The 14,803-nt window shown below is 43.8% G+C and overlaps 1 protein-coding gene across 1 annotated transcript in view; it reads left to right on the top strand.

The window, feature by feature from the left end:
• The window catches only part of LOC119383245 (RING finger protein 44), a 148,573-nt gene that overhangs the window by 110,542 nt on the left and 23,228 nt on the right, over positions 1-14,803 (top strand). The window contains exons 5-8 of the mRNA XM_037651300.1: positions 1,414-1,762; positions 5,873-6,211; positions 9,464-9,646; positions 12,326-12,444. Of these exons, the coding sequence (XP_037507228.1) occupies positions 1,414-1,762; positions 5,873-6,211; positions 9,464-9,646; positions 12,326-12,444 (990 nt within the window). The remainder of the gene's footprint in view (positions 1-1,413; positions 1,763-5,872; positions 6,212-9,463; positions 9,647-12,325; positions 12,445-14,803) is intronic.

The following is a 14,803-nucleotide window of genomic DNA, read 5'->3' as shown; positions in this document are numbered from 1 at the left end:
TTTAGAGCAACAGTATGAAAGTTCATAAAATTCATGCCAGTAAGCCTGTGAGCACCTTTGACCGAGTGGTGCCATCCACGTGTGTGAAAAGCTAATGTTGTAGTGTATAATTGTGCGCACACACAGAAGGGGAAGGGATGAAAATTCAGAGCGTTGGAGGAACTGGTGTACCATGCATACACAGGCTTTGCATATTATCATGTGACATGCACTACCATACATTGAAGGGCACGGTCTGTGCATAAAAACTTGCTAGCAGCAACTTCAAAATCATTCATTCTCAATTTTCCCTTGGACACCTTTGTCTGACCTATTTCAAGAATATGAACTGCTGCATGAAAGACATTCATGCTTAGACCTGCCCTGATAGGGAAGCCAAACATGTATGTTATACAGCAACACTTACTGCATCCTTGGAGATACCTACCTGTGCAAACTGTTCTATAAGTACTGCCCTCCAGTATTGGAATATGTTGAAATATTACCCTGACCAGGCCCCATGGCGATTTCTTTTTGCACACTGAAAGCGGGGAGGCACAATTTATGGAGCATTTTACCTGCTGTAAGCAGGCGTCTTAGCAGGCAAAGTACTATGTTTTTAAGCTCGAAGGTGTGGGTTCGATTTCCTAACCACAGTGGCCGCATTTAGATGGGGGCAAAATGAGAACACCTGCGTATTTATTTAGGTGGACGTTAATGAACCCCAAGCTGAAATGACCGCTGAAATCTGCTGCTACCCCTGTGGGCAATACTCATGTGGCTCAGTAGTGTCAACATGAATTACAATTCTAGGTGCTTTTATTACTGAAAGACCACTCCTGAAAGGTTGCAAAGAGTCAAACTCAGGTTTTGAGAAAATGCAGAAAAGCAAATAATGCCGATTTTGAACCTCATGCAACACAAAATGTTAAAATTTTTTTGTTAGATGATTAGTAGCCACCAGGGATATAACCTGCATGAGTACTGCTGCAGCATACATCATTCAACAGCCTCATAGCATCAACAGCTCCATTTTTGTGCTTTTTTTTTTTCATTTAGAATATAGCCTGTTTTTGTGGTATAAATTGATGCTGTGGCCGAAAAATCAATCCAAGGCGTAAGAAACTTGGTCAGTACTTAGCGCAATGCCTGTATGTTACAAAAATGCTGTTTTAGAAAAACCGATTTTTTCATGATTTTACATCTTGAAAGACCAGTGTCCCCCTTTAACAAAACTGAAATCCTTGAATGGCTGAGAGAGAAAGGCAAAGGAAAGGCGGGGAGGTGACACAGGGGGAAGGGGAGGGAAAAAATAGAGAAAGGAAGATGGAAAGAGAACTGCTGTACCTGTGACCTAGATGTGGTTAGGTGTGACTCTGTGGCACTAAACTGCACTTCAGAGAGCACATTCATTTGGAGCACATGCATTCACAGTCCCAGTATGCGCCGGCCTCGGTACCGTGAGCCACCGCCACCACCACCGCCACCACCGCCACCACCAGCTGTGTCACAGCATGGCTGGCGGCCAAGTCCTCCATCACCTGAGCAGCAACGCAACTTCCAGCCACATCTGCATCATCCCATGGCTCACCACCATCATGTGGGCCATCATCACCACCATGGAGGTGCCGGTGCTGCAGGCGGACAACAAGCGCCTTCCCGCACTGGGGCCACCAGTGGTGTGCGCGTGGCCTGGGAGCCATCAATGGGCACCTTGCTCAGTGCTGCCAGCCCTGTGCAAGCTTTCCCACAGGCACCCAGCTTTGTCTTCGACTTGACACAGGTTTGTTGGGCTGGGGATGCTCACAGTTTTTGGATCCTGTGCATATATTCCAGTTTCAATGACTGTGGTCCTCCATTGCTCCCAATAGCATGCACCAATTGTCTGAATCGGGTGATGGGTTTGGGCTGCTTTCATTGTCCCGAGAGCATTTGGGTACCATTGGCTAAAGCCAGAGCTACCTAACCTAAGGTAATCTAACCTAGCCTAATCTTGCATGGCCTCTGAGATTCCGTGCTCGTGACAATATCTTGGGTGCCATGCAACTGAATAACCTGCAAGTTGATGCAGAACCACACTTGCAAAACAGCACATTGAACTTCTTCTCTGGCTATAACGCTGTGATTTACAGAATGCACTGTTCAAGTTTCATATTACACAAAGTATTTAGAAAAGCAGCTTTGTGCTCTTGTTGGATGAGTGATAAGAACTGGTGTTTTATGCTACACCCCGATGCATTGTTGGCGACATCCATTTCCTGAACGATTGAGATTACTTTCAAGATAAGCGAGAGATAGTTGCATTTGCACTGCAGCCTCTTTGGCTACTACTTATGTTTGTCACTTAAAGGGCCCCTGCAAAACTAGTCTAGGCTTCTGAGAACACGCGAACCAAACATTATAGCGCAGCACGCGGCCTGGAATTTACAATTCATTTTCTAAGTCACTAGGAACCGTTCTCTTTTCTTTCAACAAATGATGCCATATACCCAAATGACCGCGCCATATACCCAAATTCATGGCCATTGGCTGATTTGAGCATCGTGAGCTGCATAGCTACCGAGGTCGCCACGTGCACGTGCACTCGCGATGACACTGAAAGCCGTGCGTTCGAAGAAACAAAAAAAGAGTGCTCAAGGTAATGACGCATGCGTGACATTACTTCTTTCTCCCGTGCCATCCCTCCCTGCTTGTGCTCTCGTCGGGAAGAGAGAAGAGAGAAAGCAATTACAATGTGTGACAAATCTCTAACTCCGCTCGTACTTGACGGATTCTAAAATTTTTGCGACGGTCGATTCATGAGGCAATAAACTCCTTTATTGAAGGCATTCGATGGTTACTTGGAAAAGTGTTGCAGGGCCCCTTTAATATGCAGTGGTAACAAAAACATGAAATCAGGGCTGATGCATGGCATGGGTGGTGTGAAATACATAACTAAGCCAGTTGCAGAGTGTGCACTACAATGCACTGTGATGCTCGCATGTGTGAGCTGTCTCCCCCACTCCATAGGCGAGGAGGAGAGCACTCATATTCTGCCTTGTCCTCCAACCACTGCCGGAGAAGGCTGTGCTTTTCTTTGGTGGCTGCTCCCCATTGCGCAGTGCAAAATCTGAAACATGTGTTCAAAAAAATCATTTGACTACTGGCACCAGCTGAAGGTTCAGTTTGTCTTGTTTATCCTTTGCAGCAGCAGTGAAATTTCACTATATTGAAACCGTGGACAAATGCCCTTGGTTATATTACATGGTGTTCTGTAGGGATGAAGTAATAAAAAGATAAATGCTTCGTTATATTTGAGAATTTTGGTGTATAAATGTTCGTTACATTGAGGTTTAGCTGTACCCCACCCTCAGGAACCTATTGGAGCATGTGACATTCAGCTGGTGAGTGCTTGTCATTATAAATGCCATGCTGACTGTGGTATCTACTCTGTGCTATTGCCGCGGCATGCAACTATGCGCAGCTGTAGTGCGTATGATGTGGCTGCAATGTATGCTTGCACTCCAGTTCTTCACTCTGGCTGAGCTACTCTAGTATGTGCTGAGGAATGGTTTGGGTCATCATGAACTTTCCCTGTGGGTGGTACCCAAATTCAAATAGCACGTTCAAATAGCTAGAAGGCACGATATAAAAGAGGCGCACAGAGTACACATGGTCTAAGGGGCAATGATATGCACTGGTGAGTACTGTCTTGGCATACTTGTTACAAGGCTAGTGTTAGATTCTGGCATGGAGTGCTTGAAAGAGAACACACATACTCCTGAGACACAAAGGCAGTTGTAGGGCATAATCTTTTTTTTAAGTCTGTTCTTGTTACCAACATGAAAAATGTTTTTTCTTTAAATGTCTCTGTTGGATGTGAGACCCAGGTCCTCCACGTACGTGGAAAAATTGGCCACCTCCTCATTTTTGTGATAAAAACACATTTGCATTGCATTAAGCAGAAAGATAAGGATGTAACATTGTGTGGTGGGTTTTTTGGGCTGCATCCTAGATTGTCATGCCATAGTGGTATATGAAACATAGTTTATGGTGACAAGAACACAGTCTTGTCACCTTTGATGGCGCAATGGCTTATGTCAAATTAGCATCAGCTATCTCAAAATTGTCGCTGGAGTTTAAGCAAACCACTGGCACATGTTCTTCAGGCATCTACTTTCGTATTAGGCATGGATATTTCATATAATGTTTCTGAACTAAATGTTTGCAAACTAACTTTTAAAGCTACCGAGTTTAATGTACAGTATATAATGCACAAGGGGTCTTGGAAAAATGCCTCACATGATTAGATGAAAACAAAACATTAACATGCGAGTGTTAACCACTGTCAGAAGAGCAGAGATGATATACTTCTGTATGTTCAAGATTGCAGATATATTCCACTGCATCAAAATAAATAAAAAATTACTGGTATTTCTGAAAATGTTCCAGTTATCAAGAAATGCCTGTTGGGCCCACTTGCTTTGTACCTGATGACTACATTACGTAGCAGAGAGCAAGCGATTTTTGACAGATTTTGGTACAGGATTGCAAATTTTTTGCTGCGCACAGTGTGATATTTGGTTCACATGAGCTTTGTCTACAGAGAAGTGAAACTTCCAATCCTCTTGCAGTTGAGTGGAAAAGCTTTTCGTGCCTTGAAATTCTACATTGGTGTGTTACCTTGTGACGTCGGGTAAAGCACATTTGTTGCGACATTGACAATTTATTTCACATTCAAAGGACTAAAATGTGCTCAGTCTGCATATTAAACCTTGATATGGGGAATTGTTTTTAGACAGATCCAGATCCGCTTCAAAAGCTGGATTGAGAAGAATGCATTTGTTTGCTACTGCCAATATAATTTAGCCTTCTCCAACAATTTTTCGTCAAGTGCATTCATGTCATCAACGTACCTCAAGCCTGCATTGCAGTTAAATAGTAGCTAACCTGATATAGCTGGTATTTACAGAGGTAAAGTTTGGTTTGAGCACCGGCAGTGATTTTGCAATGCTCTGCGACAAAATTAACTACGCAGATGTTCTTCGCTCTTAACATTCTTTTTAGGATGAGAAAAGTCGTCAATTTTCTGTAGTCCTTCGTCACTTCACAGGACCTGGTGTGCTAAAGATGAAAATGAAAACAATACGCTCTTTGTTGATTTTTCATTCGCAAGAACGCACTATAGATCTTTCTTGGGCATGCACTTGGGAAGTGGTGTATGCTGATTAGTATTCTTGTTGTTCTTGGAACGGACTTCATCTGCACTATCGTTATTTTAAGTGCACCACCTTGGAACAAAAGGTGAAGCATGAAACATACTGGAGGCAGCTGTGTTGGTTGTTTTGGTCACGAGGTGTTCTCGGAGCACGTCCATTCGTTAAAAGTGAATCTGGCCCACTTTCCTTCAAACGGATCCAGGATCTGACTTGATTTTTCATTAACACTAATTTTTTGGGTGGATGTTTTAATAGGTACTTGGCTAGCTTTTATTTGAAGTGTCTTTAATATGAAAGAAGCCTAAATGTGGTTCCATGTTACCACCAAATTTAGCTTGGTTTCCGTTCCTGGATCTGACTCGCCTAAAAAAGACACCTAATTTATAGAAGTAACCTGTGCACTATTTGAGGAGTACTTGTATAGCTCAGTCTGGTATTTTTCTGTGTCCTGTTTCTGTGACTCTGTGGTTGTGGCATTCTTCTGCGTATCGGAAAGTGAGTTTTTTTTTCGGGCTCTGGAATGGTCTTTTGTCTTGGTCAAGATAAATTCGTTCAGAGCCCTCCGCTAATGTCCCTCACGACCCCTTTTCACCCTTTGGTCAATTTCGTGGATTTTGTAACGTTTTAAGGAAACCAGTCAGTCTTTTTTTTTTTAATAGTGTGGTATCGTAAGCATGGTGCCATTCTGTGTGCAGGTGCCTGTGACCCTGGCCTCGGCTGTGCCCACACAGCCTTTTGCTGTGTGCAGCACGAGCAGCAGCATGGCTAGCAGTGGGGGCCCCCTGGGGGCAGCTGGTGCTGCGGGGGGAGCTGCTGCGGCACCTCACTACCACCTGCCACTTTTCACACCTTCCTTCTTTGCCACACCTCTGCTTGCTGCCTCTGGCCACCACCATGTGGCACCCTGTGGTTGCTGCTTCCATCACCACCAGTTTGCTGCGCCAGCCTTCATCCACCCAACCCAGATGATGGCTGCTGCTGCACCATTGGCCGCCCACCAGAGGGCTCCACAACACGCCACACTTTTGTCGCAGGTGGGGATTTATTTGTTCACTGCTGCTTTGAAATGTTAGTCCCTTTTTCAATGTCATTGCTGCGGTACACCTTAGTGGCTTGTTGGTTGTGGGATTCTGCTGCACATGAAAGAGTGGTTAAGGTTAATGCAGTTGTTAATTCGACCCTGAAGGGACTGAATTATCATCTGGTGCATCAGATTAGGAGAGGCAGAAAAAGAAAATGCAACACACTTTGTCCCAATCCTAACACTTCACTTTACATAAGGGTGGGGATACATCAGTACACATTGAACAACAAAGTTATATATTGCACAGGAGAACTATGTTGCAAATACATCACCGCAAGCATAGGTGTGCGCAGGGTTCTCCGTTGGGGGAGGGGGGGGGGGGCAAGCTTCACTGCTCTGCTCCCCCCACCCCCCATATTGGTAGAGTTTGAAAGAAAAGAAGCTTTGCAAATGATGCAAAAATTAAAATTGAGTGATCACATGCTTCCAGAACAGCCAGCCTTTGGTCCCCAGCAGCTTTCTGGGAGTAAAGGTGGGAAGTAAACAGTTCCTGGAATGCAACATCAGGAGTCCTGAGCCGCCATTATCATCAAAAACCTGCATGGCCGTAACCCTGCTCTTTTAGCAATAGCTGGACGGGTCCGACTGAGTAAAGGTATACGGCTGACATGGCGGCCCCTTTCAATTATGGGGGTTGTGCCCAGGGCCTCTGCCCCCCATGTGCGCAAGCCTATGAGAAATGCAAGTATAAATACATGAGCATAAGTACAAAAGGCAGATAAAATGAAATCTGCAGACTGCACTAGCACCTGCAAAAAGATGGATGGGCAGTGGATAGCGACAATCCGCCTCTTTCACGATGCCACATCGCATGCGCCCTTTTCCTTGTGAAAAAGTCACGAAGTGCCTCTTGGTCTCTGAGGCTTTCTTTCTGGCAATACCGGTTGTCCTGGCCCCTAACGAAACTGTATCAAAACGGCAGGGGGAAACACAGGGAAATGGAAAAGGCGGATTTGGTTGGACAGGTTGTCTTTCTGTAGCGGCATGGCAAAAGAAGGTTGAAACGGTGACTGTGCATGTGCAAGGGGGGTCCACTTCGATAGTGTGTCATCCCCAAATCAAATATGCACCAATATTTTAAGGGTTCAAAGTAGAAAATTAACATCGAAATGATATTGGAGTGCCTAAACAATGTGGAAGTTGAATGCGCACCTGATTTTCAGTGAGAAAAACATAGCATGTCCCCGATACTAGTAATACGAAAGCAATGAAGCCAGCGAATTTTGTCTTTACAAAATGAAACTTTATTTACTCGTCCACCATCATCACACTTGTGCAATATTTTATCGCTATGAAGAACAAAACATATTATCCTTTGCATGGTCTATGGTACATTTGATGTCCTACATTTGACACTCCTCATTCTTAAACAGAATGGTGGCCCACACCAGACTGATCACTTTGGTAGTTTGTCATGCAATGCTATTTTATTTTTTGGCAGTGCACTTGTAATCGGACTGAAAGCAGCATGTCACTATCTTCATATTGTGGCAACTCTCCATCTATGGCAGCACAGTTGGAATGCTTTGACATAGTAGTTCTTGTTTTGAACACTGTTCAAAACACTGTTGTTTGAACACTGTTCTTGTTTTGTATCAGGTTGCACTGCCTGAGAAATTTTTGGACAGGTCATCTTGAAGGGGAAAAAAAGGGGGCACGCACTGAAATCAAAGTAATGCAGAAACATCTCAGTGTGAGCTGACATCATCATGTTAAGATCTTTTTGGGGGAGGTAAAAAAATGGATGATATCTATGGAAGATGACATGGATTCAACACGTTAAACATAGTAAAGTCGAATGCTGCTGCCATTGAACCATTACCCTTACAGGAGTAGGGAGCTTGCATCATGACCAGCCAAGTTCGAATTATCTGATGAAGGCTGATTGCAGGATCAAAATATTGAAAGTTTGGTCTCATAGAAATGTACGGGCACTAGTCTGGACTTCAAGGAAATATTAACGGAGCACCTACTGTAATGAGTGCTTTCCCTCTACGTACTATGGCACCTCTCATAGCTCCTGTTTTGGTAAGGCCCACAAATGCTCCATTGTTCATCATGTCATTAACCAAACTGTTCCAGTTAAATTGGGCAGGCTGCATGAAGAGGCAGAAAGAATGCTAAAACCAATGTGCACTATATCATCATTTGTTGGATTGCTCTTTTGCTGAAATTTCAGTGTTGTATTGCGGTTATGTATTCCTCGTGCTGTTGTGATGGGGAGGCTGTTGAATCGGAAAGCAGCTGTGGTCGCATATTATTTAGTGTAGTTCTAAAGGTGCCACTTTGGATGTACCTTATAATGCCTGTACTGAACCACTCGTTGGATAGGAGGATATAAAAAAGGAGGAAGGACAGAGAGGTTAGTTACTGGTTAATCATTTGCTTTAGTGAAGACCTTCATTATAACCTTGCACAAACTGAAGAGAAATAGCCTGGCAATTTTTATATGGAATGCCACATTGTTACACATACAACTTACTCTGCTATATTTGCTGTTTTTGTTCATCTTGAGACCATACGGTGTATTGATATACATTTGACACAGTGCTAGAAGGTGCTTATTGCTGTGCCAAATCGGCCTTTTGCCTGCACAAAGATCTGCGCTGGAAGGTCAAATGGTTGTTCCACTACGTCATTGGGTTATTGATATATGCCAGCCTAAAAGATGGGAAACAAGATGTGCTAGTTGAATAGGAGGGAGCAATGCGATTAGAGGATTCACAGGTATAGGGTAGGAGTAGCTTCTACCAGGCAGTAGTAATTACTAGCTTAAGAGCTGTGAGAAAGTATTCATTCTGGAAGCTCTGAAAGGTCAAATTGGTGTATCTAACCGAAAAGGTCTTTGTGAAGGAATTTTATTCAAAAGGTACAAAACAATCGGCAGGAACCGTGCCATTTCCTGTCTGTCATTTTAATCATGGACCATTGTTGCGAGTGTGAGTGATGCCCAGCTGACTCATCTGTAAGATTTTGAAAGCGATTGGCTAAATGTCTTGGTGAATGTTTGACAATTCATTGTTAATGCAGTTGTGTTGTCAAGTCAATTGGTTATGGTGTTAATTTCCAGCAGCTGTATCCTTGACTGCCACGTAAAAGTACTGTTCTTCTTGTTCTCTCTGAAGTAGTCTATCATAAGCATGCCAGTTTTGTGCCTATGTAAACTTATACTGTAAAAAGCACTTGCCTGTGCTGTTTGCAGTCGCAGGAGCCAGACCTAGAGCTGCTTGCCGAGCAGCGGCGAAATGGTGGTGCCTATGGAGGCCTGTCACCTCAGATGAATCATCACGCAGCACCAGGCACCCACTCACCATCACCACCGATCTCTCACCTCCTGCCAGACACCGTGACCACCATGGCCCCTCAGTCGGACTTCATATGCATGGTGCTTTTGTTTTCCCCCCAGGCTTGCCAACACCACTGATTGCATTATTATGTGTGCAAGTTCACAGGAAATACTAAGGCTACTTTTAGCACTAACATTTGGATGAAATACTCACTGACCTTATATTAACCCTTTGTGGGTTTGCCTAAATTTTTGATACGATCATATAAAAACCGGCTGTGGTATATTGATATAAGCTACAAAGAAATAGTAGTATAAAACAAATTTAATTAAAATCAAGCCAGTAGTTTACTGAGAAAAAGTGGGACATATATGTCCCACCGGCTCATGAGAGTGTTTTCAAAAAGTGGGAAAACACTGTTCCATTGTCTCATGAAGGCACCACCTCGAGAAGGCGCCATCTCGAGATCAACGGGTATTTGGGATGAAATGGCCGAAGCAAGTGGCACAGAGTATCGCTTCTCAAGGTGCGCTGAGGAAAGTTGTGGGGATCTCATTTTAGCAGTAGAACACCACCTACACCTGCGCCTCTTGTGAGCCGTCATAGCGCTGTGGTCTGTTCCTGTAAAGCTTACTTCACCGCATGCACCAACCATTTTTTTGTCCATTTGCCTGTCCTTGCTTTGGCTGTCGAAATTATTGAGTACAGCTGTTGTCCCTGAATATGTGCCTACTTCTCAAGAGGTATATGATGTCAAGAAAAACATTTCCACGCACCAATATCCGCAATTGCGCTGAAGAATGAGCGTGGCAATATCGTAGAGGATTGTTTCGATGCATTTATCGGTCAAGTTATTCCGCAAGTTTACAAAAACATGTGATGACTGGAAGCTAAAATCACCTCTCTGAAAAAGCAGGAAAAGAGGAAATTATCCGTTATTTTGATTGGTAGGTTCTTTCGATCTGTAGAAGAAGAAAATTCAGAAGCTATCATGAAAAATTGATTGAAGTTCAATGTCACTGTAACACCACTTCCGCCATTCGAAAGTGTGTTAAAAGATTATTCTTCGAGGATACGAAGACTTGGGTAAGATATGAGTGACTTATCGTTGTGCTTATTGCAACGGGTGATGTGGGAGAAAATTTTTCCTGCAAACGGAAAAGTGGGACGTATGTGTCCCGCTGTCATACAAAGGGTTAACATGCATAGTATTGTGGAGAAAAGTAACCCAGAATTTATGCTCGTAACATCCCGATTTGGAGCTTACGAAGAAGCCCATATCCACATTGTGCTAACAAATCCTAGTCTGTTTCTTGAATAGTTGAGTGCTTGCATTGAACTTGTACATACTACTTTAACTGCAGTACAGAGAAGCCGCAGTACAGTCTGTGGGTGCAGTAAACCATGAGCATAATGAACATATTGAGAGTAGAGATTTTTCTTTTAACTACAGCAACCTATGAATGGCTTGGCAGTGTGCAGGACTTAAGCTTGACTCATTCATCATGTAACAGCGCGAAAAGGACATCCCAGTTCACTTGTCCCAGTTCACTTATGTGGTGCTTGTTTCCACATATGGGTAATTGAGATATGCATTTAAAGTAGCAGTGGCATGGCTACTCCATTTTTGTCATCCAGGACTTTATTGTCTTTTACTGCAATTATGTGGCCATTTGGGTGCACAGCTTTAGAAATTTAGAAATTTTAGATTGCAGTGTTGTGCTCACATAACAGATGACATTATGATAAAACAGTATTTTTTAATGTGATAGTCTTTTAGTTCCACTTTCTACTTGGCTTTGTTTATATTGTTGTGAAACTGGTGATATAATCAAAGGTAATGGCTAACGTGCTGCAAAATGAATGCTATTGTCTTGTGATCAAGCAGCACATAGCCAGGTCAGAGGCCCTAGGGCCTGCTATGGGAGCCTTGCCGTGTCGGATTTGCTTTTTTTGCCTCCCAAGATTGCACCAATGCTAGTAGGTGACATCTTTCATGTTACATGTACCACAGTATTGGATGCATTGTCCTTTTGCATCACTGAGCACAAGGCAGTAGTTCACCTTGATCCCTCTCTCACTGTGTCAGCCTGCACAGCACGCTGCAATGAAAGTGCAGCGCTGTGAAGACTGCAAACTGCTGCCTGTGCATAGCTGAAGTCACTAATACCACTGCAGCTACCCGTGTTGCATTTGTAATGCATCAATAATAAATTGATGCTGCTGCAAAGTGTGACAGCCGAGGCAGCGAACTAGTGAGAGGAATGGTGGCTGTCTAGCCTGGCTGAGTACAAGAGAGCATTCAAATGTTTGTTGTTCGATGCATGTGCTTTAGTCAAATAAGGCGCAAGCTTAGTAAGAAAAAAGAAGGAAAGATACAGAATAAAAAGGTGAATGAGGATTTTCAACAGCATCAGATGTCTACTGCTAACAATTGCACTGAACGTCGATACAGCACAGTCATATAGAAATAACCAAGAAAATGGACAATGGGAACGACCGCTGCTGTAGATCAGTTGGCAGAGTGTTGTAACCATAACATGGTTATAAGTTCACTCCCCACTGCCAGTGAGCTGTTTTTTCATCCACTTTATTTCATTTTTCCTCTCTCTTGTAGTTCCACTTCACTTAATGACTACAAATAACACCCCCTATTCTTGTGCTAATTAACTGGCCTCTTGGTTCGCGTGCCCGCTGTTGTTATTATGGGTTTCTCCATTTGGCAAAATTTAGTAAATGCCCCTGTGTCTCATTTTTTGGATGTTCATTTCCAATAGGTGCATCCACGGCGCCTGGTTCAGGGTCGACGTAGCTCTGGTCGCCGCTGGCGTGCTCCTTTGGTGGCTGCCACACCTCCTCCGCCACCGCCACATCCAGGCTTCCTACTGCACCTCTTGTGAGTGCACCTTGTTGCTGCATGCTACTTCCACAGGTAGTAGATAAGTGTGACCATGGCGTATTATATACTTGAGCTTGGCTTTTTTATTTTAGTGCAGAAGTTAGCATTAAGAGTGTGTTAATTCAGATTTAATAGCAATTAGAGAAGTAGTGAATTGTTCGTAAGTTGTCTGTGTGGACCGAGGAAACAAGTGATAACATTATTGTTTAAGCCTACCCTCATTTCAAGAAAGATATCATCGTTGGCTTTTTTTTTTCTGTGCGTGACCTGCAATAAATCTTTGAGAATAGTGGAGTATTTGAAAACTTGGAAAAGCAACTTGCTGATACATGTCAAGACAGAAGAGTATAGAAACCAAACAAAGTAGAGGAACTAACACAACAGTGCTTTGTCTGTTCTGTTAGTTCCTCCTCTTTGTCTGTGTCGTTTTCATACTGCTAGCTCTTGATATGCAAACTGTTTCCCTGCACATTTCTTCAAGGCCTTGCAGCTGGTCTTACAGCTGTCACTTCATCATCTTTGAGCCATCCTGCTTCTCGGCGGTATATGTTCACTTGTGACACAAATGTGTGTCTGATTGAATACATGAGCAGGTTGTTAGTGTGAGCGGTACGAGGTAGGGATGGTACCTAGAATAACATGGACAGTGCTTTCATTGCTGATTGTGTGCTATTTTTTCAGAATTGAAGTTAATACAAACTTTTGATGATGAATATCTAAACAGATAGCGTATTTACAGCTGTGCACATTCTTTTTGCCTCCATAGTGTACCCTGTTGCAATACTAACATTGTGACATACATCTCAAAACCAGCAACCAGCTTGCTAATAAATTTTATCCAATTGCTAAATGGACTGTGTAATATGCCAACCTATTGTTCTCCATGCTGAGAGAACAAGTAGTAATACTCCACATGGAACCTGACGGCAGTGTTGTACGGAATGCCGTTCGAAGGAACGACTTTCCTGGAACTAGTTCCTTTTTTGGGGGGAACTAAGGAAGTTCCTTTTTTTGGGGGAGCGGAGGAATGCCACCTTTCCGTTGAAGATCGGTGGGACTGTAATGGTAACTCGTTACGTTTACGAGGGAACTGCAGAGGGAATAGCAGGCATTCCTTCTGTAAACATTCCACGGCATTGAACACACACATACACAGCACATCCTGCTAAGTGGATGGGCGACCACGTGAGTCGCGAAGAGCTCCCGCTTGCCTTTCACGCGACCATGGTGCATATTTTTTTAACGTAGTGAAGTGCGGCGTCGTCGTACCTCCAGTGCACAGTCGCTGGTGTACTCTTTGACTGGTGTTGTGCCACATCTTCTACCGTCGTGCAAGCCTTCTTCCCAAGGAAGGGATTAGTCAGTCTACAGACTTTGCCTTGTCTCCGCACCAATGCAATTAATTAGGCCGTGGTACCATGGGAACACGCCCTTCTTCAACCGTGCCATTCCAGCTTACGACTAAGAGACAACACACTGCATGCGCAAGTGGGCTTCCATATCGTGGTATGACGATGTGGAGTTGTGGAGGGGACGTGAGACAACGAATGAAATGTCATTTAAGGGCTCAAGGCCGCGTCGGCCCCTTGTTAGAGCAGTCGCCCCAGCACTCTGTTGTACGGGCAGGCTATGTACAGTGACACCCACTACTTGCTATAAACTGCCACCACTGTTGTGAACTTGCAATGTCGCAAGGCTAGTGTGTCGTAAGCAAGCCGCAAGGCTGACAAGCTGACATAGCCGACGTCAGACTTTCGCTTAGAACAGGGGTCTCAAACACGCGGCCCGCGGACCTTTAGCTAGCGGCACCCCATTGCCTGGTGCGAGGTCAAGTTGTTAGGTTCACTGACTCTTTGGAAGTACCTACTTGTGCAAACAACTGTTCTCCTTGCTGAAGGTGGGCAAGTCCGAGGATGAAGAGCTGCGATCAACCATGAGGATCGCCTCCGCACAAAAGTTAAAGTGCGCATTTCTGCTCTTTTCACAGCTGCGTTGTGAGGTATCAAGTCAACGTGTTTAGAAATTTAGCCCTTATTTTGTCCTTCGCAAGGAATAAAGTTTTATCGCTAAATGGTACCCGTATTATTTTGTCGCCTATTGTGATTAATAACCCTTAATTTATTCAGGTAATCAAGATACACAGATGTGACTGTTCTCAAGCACTTTTTCTCGTGAGGCACCCCATGTGGTCACCATGAGCTGAAACATAACCGTGAAAGAAAAAGCATAGTTCAAAATCGGGGTCTCCAGATTTCGGTCATTCTGGAGATCGGTATTGATATGTTTTTCGAATTCTCACGTCAAATTCCCTTCAGAAATGACCCAAATACGAGATATGGCAAATGCCTTCTTTCAA

The sequence above is a fragment of the Rhipicephalus sanguineus genome, chromosome 1 (genome assembly GCF_013339695.2).
Source record: "Rhipicephalus sanguineus isolate Rsan-2018 chromosome 1, BIME_Rsan_1.4, whole genome shotgun sequence".
Taxonomy (NCBI): Eukaryota; Metazoa; Arthropoda; class Arachnida; order Ixodida; family Ixodidae; genus Rhipicephalus; species Rhipicephalus sanguineus.
This window is presented reverse-complemented; position numbering and strand designations above follow the sequence as displayed.